The 5,475-nt window shown below is 40.9% G+C and overlaps 1 protein-coding gene across 3 annotated transcripts in view; it reads left to right on the forward strand.

Annotated features, from left to right (window-relative positions):
- Positions 1 to 5,475, forward strand: part of LOC122559552 (beta-parvin) — an 81,097-nt gene that overhangs the window by 40,949 nt on the left and 34,673 nt on the right. For all 3 annotated transcript variants that reach the window (XM_043709207.1, XM_043709209.1, XM_043709208.1), the window contains exon 5: positions 3,643 to 3,783. In XM_043709207.1, coding sequence (XP_043565142.1) covers positions 3,643 to 3,783 — 141 coding nt within the window. The remainder of the gene's footprint in view (positions 1 to 3,642; positions 3,784 to 5,475) is intronic.

Genomic DNA, 5,475 nt, shown 5'->3' on the forward strand with positions numbered 1-5,475 from the left:
GAGCCTACCAGGGAGAAAGCAATTCTGGATCTGGTGTTGTGCAACGAACCGGATTTGATCAGAGACCTCGAAGTAAAGGAGCCATTAGGAGGTAGTCACCACAATACAATATCTTTAATCTGCGGTTTGAAAGGGAGAGGGTACAATTGGAAGTGACAGTATTTCAGTTGAATAAGGGGAACTATGGAGCTATGAGGGAGGAGCTGGCCAAAGTTCAATGGTGCCATACCCTAGCAGGGATGGCAGTGGAGCAACAATGGTAGGTATTTCTGGGTATAATGCAGAAGATGCAGGATCAGTTCATTCCAAAAAGGAAGAAAGATCCTAAGGGGAGGCAGGGGTGGCTGTGGCGGCAGTGACTGATGAGGGAAGTTAAGGACCATATAAAGTCAAAAGGGAAAGAGTATAACATAGCAAAGATGAGTGGGAAATCGGAGGACTGGGAAGCTTTTAAAGAACAACAGAGGATAACTAAAAAGGAAATACGCAGAGAAAAAATAAAGTACGAAGATAAACTGGCCAGAAATATAAAGGAAGATAGTAAAGGCTTTTTTAGGTATGTGAAAAGATAAAAAAATGGTTAAGACTAAAATTGGGCCCTTGAAGACAGAAACGGGTGAATTTATTACGGGGGACAAAGAAATGGCAGAAGAGCTGAATTGGTACTTTAGATCTGTCTTCGCTGGGGAAGACACGAGCAATCTCCCAGATGTAATAGTGGCTGAAGTACCTGAACTTAAGGGAATTTATAGTAGGCAGGAAATGGTGTTGGAGAGACTGTGAGGTCTGAAGGTTGATAAGTCCCCAGGATCTGATGGTCTGCATCCCAGGGTACTGAAGGAGGTGGCTTGAGAAATCGTGGATGCATTGGTGTTCATTTTCCAACGTTCTATAGATTCAGGATCAGTTCCTGCGGATTGGAGGGTGGCTAATGTTGTCCCATTTTTTAAGAAAGGAGGGAGAGAGAAAACGGAGAATTATAGACCAGTTTGTCTGACCTCAGTGGTGGGAAAATGCAGGAGTCAATTATAAAGGACGAAATTACAACACATCTGGATAGTAGTAACAGGATAGGTCAGAGTCAGCATGGATTTATGAAGGGGAAATCATGTTTGACTAATCTTCTGGAATTTTTTGAGGATGGACAAGGGAGATCCAGTGGATATAGTATACCTGGACTTTCAGAAAGTCTTTGATAAAGTCCCACATAGAAGGTTAGTGAGCAAAATTAGGGCACATGGTATTAGGGGTAAAATTCTGACATGGATTGAAAATTGGTTGGCCTACAGGAAACAAAGAGAAGTGATAAATGGCTCCCTTTCGGAATAGCAGGCGGTGACCAGTGGTGTGCCGCAAGGATCAGTGCTGGGACCGCAGCTTTTTACAATGTACGTTAATGATATAGGTGAAGGTATTAAAAGTAATATTAGCAAATTTGCTGATGACACAAAGCTGGGTGGCAGGGTGAAATGTGAGGAGGATGTTAGGAGATTACAGGGTGACCTGGACAGGTTAGGTGAGTGGACAGGTGCATGGCAGATGCAGTTTAATGTGGATAAATGTTTGGTTATCCACTTTGGCAAGAACAGGAAGGCAGATTACTACCTAAATGGAGTCAAGTTAGGTAAAGAGGCAGTACAACGAGATCTAGACGTTCTTGTACATCAGTCAATGAAAGCAAGCTTGCAGGCAGTGAAGAAAGCTAATAGCATGCTGGCCTTCATAACAAGAGGAATTGAGTATAGAAGCAAAGAGGTCCTTCTGCAGCTGTACAGGCCCTTGGTGAGATCGCACCTGGAATATTGTGCGCAGTTTTGGTCTCCAGATTTGAGGAAAGACATTCTGGTTATTAAGGGAGTGCAGCGTAGGTTCACGAGGTCAATTCCCAGAATGGTGGGACAATCTTACGCTGAAAGCTTGGAGCGACTGGGCTTGTATACCCTTGAGTTTAGAAGGCTGAGAGGGGATCTGATTGAGACGTATAAGATTATTAAAGGATTGGACACTCGGGGAGCAGGAAGTATGTTTCTGCTGATGGGTGAGTCCTGAACCAGAGGACACAGTTTAAAAATAAGGGGTAGGCCACTTAGAACAGAGTTGAGGAGAAACTTCTTCACACAGAGAGTGGTGGGTGTGTGGAATGCTCTGCCCCAGAAGGCTGTGGAGGCCAAGTCTCTGGATAGTTTCAAGAAAGAGTTGGATAGAGCTCTTAAGGACAGTGGAATCAAGGGTTATGGGGATAAGGCAGGAACAGGATACTGATTGAGGATGATCAGCCACGATCATAATGAATGGTGGTTCTGGCTCAAAGGGCAGAATGGCCTACTCCTGCACCTATTATCTATTGACACAATGAGAATGTGCAAACTCCACACAGACACTCGCTCGAGGCTGGAATCAAACCCGGGTGCAGCAAGGCAGCAGCGTTAACCACTGACCCACTGTGCTGTACGCTTCTATAATCTCTGATGAGAGGCATTAATGACAACATCCTTCTTCCTACATTCACCTACTTGTTTTTAACGTTATTTCCTTCTAATTTACTAGAAAAAATTCTTGTCCTGTCATTTCAAACCCCCAACTGCCAACCTTTTGCCCTTCTATGTCGTGTAATATTTCTGAAGTTTTCATAATATTAAACAACTCATTAACCTCTGTCTTTGTCCCTAGCCCCAGCAAAACCATAATCAGTTATTTTGTTGATCTGACTGATCATTTGTGCAAGTTTAAGAGAAAAATTATCCAGGGTACAGTTGGGTTTAGGGATTTGTAATTAAGTTAATTGAATTACATCAAGTACTATTTAGCCTGGCTCTCTGCCAAAATCAGCTGCTACTCCAGAATATCGTGGAGAGTTAAAATAACTCCCAGCTTCTATCCTGGTCTCGAAAAGCTGTCTACTTTTTTTCCCAACAATGAGGGGGGATATGGACATCTTTCCTCCTAAAATTGAGAACCCCTCTTAGCTGCCTTTGCTACTTTCCTCCTTTTGCCTTTCTAATTTAATCAAACCTCACCCAGGATTAAACCCTCTTCTTGAGCTGAACAACCTTTATTGTCTAGTTTCTTTGCCATCTCCTCTTATCTCCTGTCTGAGTTCCTTTTTCTCATGAGACCCATCACCTGCTTCCTTCACCTCCATTCTTTTATCCTTGTTTGGTCAGTGTGCAGGAATTTTCTGGCATTGTCTTCAAAGCACCATTTTCACAAGGACTGTAGTGGTTCAAGGAGAAGGCCTCTGTTAATCACCTTAATTTAACTGATATTATCTATTAAATGCAGCCTTGAAAGCTCACATTTGGACAACAAATATCTAGTCTGAGTTTAATAGTAATTGTGACCTCAAATTATCATTACTACCTTTGCTCAAAGTTGCTAAACAGAGTTATTTAAAGAACCTTTCAGTAAAAAGCCTGAAATTTTCATGTAGGATCATAGTGAACTCTTACTGTTTTTCTTCTTTGCATCATTGTAACATTAAGTAGGTGGCTGTTTAAGAAACATACAAACCTCGTTTTGGTTGGTTAAACAGGAGTACCATATCAGTTTCAAAACTTTAAGTCGGTTTTTGCTTTGCTAAATTTTTTTTATTTCCAGGAATATTCTAAGGATCTTTGTCACTTTTTGGTTTTGCTCATGCAGAGAAACTTGGAAATCGTAAACTTAATGTTGCAGAAGTGACACAGTCAGAAATAGGGCAGAAGCAGAAACTTCAGACTGTCTTGGAATCTGTAAATGACCTACTTCGACCTCAAGGCTGGGCTATAAAATGGAGTGTTGATTGTGAGTATAAGATTGCTGAATGAGTTTTTGCTGTTGATATAAAACTTTGTCCTCTTAGTTAACTGAACTGGTATTAGACCAATGAAACGTTTTCTGTTGCAAGCATTTAAATTTTACTTCCATATCACGAGAAAGGTGGTTTAATATTAAAGATGAAAGTTTAATGTTAAACTTGGAAATTTTCTGACCAGATTAAACAATGGATATTTTGTCTGTCTCAGAATTGTACCTTAAATTGAGTTTGAGTGAAGGAAAGGAAAATTGTTCAGACTCTAGCAATTCGTGGAGAATCTGCTAATTTGACTTTTTGGTATATTGACTAAGCGTGAGGGACAATTGAAAAGCAGGGCAGCAATCAATTAAGGAGCCAAATCCTTCTCGTCAGTTTTGCTGGAGTTTGATGTTTTTTGATTTTTTTTGTTGGAATTTTCTAGAAAATCTTGCAAAATGTACTAAAATGGTACAATTAATAGAAGATATATTGATATAGTTTATGCTTATTTTTTCTCATGTTTGTTATTACTGTTGCTTGAATCAGTGCGATGCATTCTTCAGCTGAAATATATGATAATCTTACTTTTGCTAATTTTGTTCCTTATCTCAGTATTAGTACAACAGTTGCTGGACATGGAGAAAATTCTCTGTATTTGCTCAGCCTCTCTGTCTTCGCTTTATTTAGATGTTGCCAAGGTTGGAGAGTTTGGGCTATAGAGAGAGGCTAAATAGGCTGGGTCTGTTTTCCCTGGAACATTGGAGGTTGATGAGTGAACTTGTAGAGGTTTATAAAATTATGAGGGAGGTAAAATCCTCAGGGTAGGGGAGTCTAAAACTAGAGGGCATAGGTTCAAGGCGAGGACAAAGATTTAAAAGAGAGCGAAGGGGCAACTTTTCCACGGAGAGGATGGTGCATATGTGGAATGAGCTTCCAGAGGAAGTGGTGGAGGCTGGTACAATTACAGCATTTAAAAGGTATATGAATAGGAAGTGTTCAGAGGGATATGGGCCAAATACTGGCAAATGGGACTAGATTAGTTTAGGATATCTGGTCGGCATGAACTAGTTGGACGGAAGGGTCTGTATTCACTATGTACATCTCTATGACTCTATACCTTGCCAATAATTACAGTCATAAGAATTGAAAAAATTTCTGGCCACTTTCTGTGTATCAGCAGTGTCCCCATTATAATTATCCCTTTATTTATCTGTTACAGGCAATTTACTGCCCATAGCTTAAACTTCATGTCAGTCTCACATCTGTCGTCTGCAAGGTATTAGAAAGGATTCTGAGGGATAGGATTTATGACCATCTGAAAGAGCATGGCTTGATTAAATGCAGTCAACATGGCTTTGTGAGGGGCAGGTCATGCCTCATAAATCTTATTGAGTTCTTTGAGGATGTTACTAGACAAGTTGATGAGGGTCGAGCGGTGGATGTGGTGTATTTGGACTTCAGCAAGGCATTTGATAAGGTTCCCCATGTTAGGCTCGTTCAGAAGGTCAGGAGGAATGGGATACAGGAACATTTAGCTGTCTGGATACAGAATTGGCTGGTCGACACAAGACAGCGAATGGTAGTGGAAGGAAAGTATTCTGCCTGGAAGTCAGTGGTGAGTGGTGTTCCACAGGGCTCTGTTCTTGGGCCTCTACTCTTTGTAATTTTTATTAATGACTTGGATGAGGAGATTGAAGGAT

The sequence above is a fragment of the Chiloscyllium plagiosum genome, chromosome 19 (genome assembly GCF_004010195.1).
Source record: "Chiloscyllium plagiosum isolate BGI_BamShark_2017 chromosome 19, ASM401019v2, whole genome shotgun sequence".
In the NCBI taxonomy this organism is placed as follows: domain Eukaryota; kingdom Metazoa; phylum Chordata; class Chondrichthyes; order Orectolobiformes; family Hemiscylliidae; genus Chiloscyllium; species Chiloscyllium plagiosum.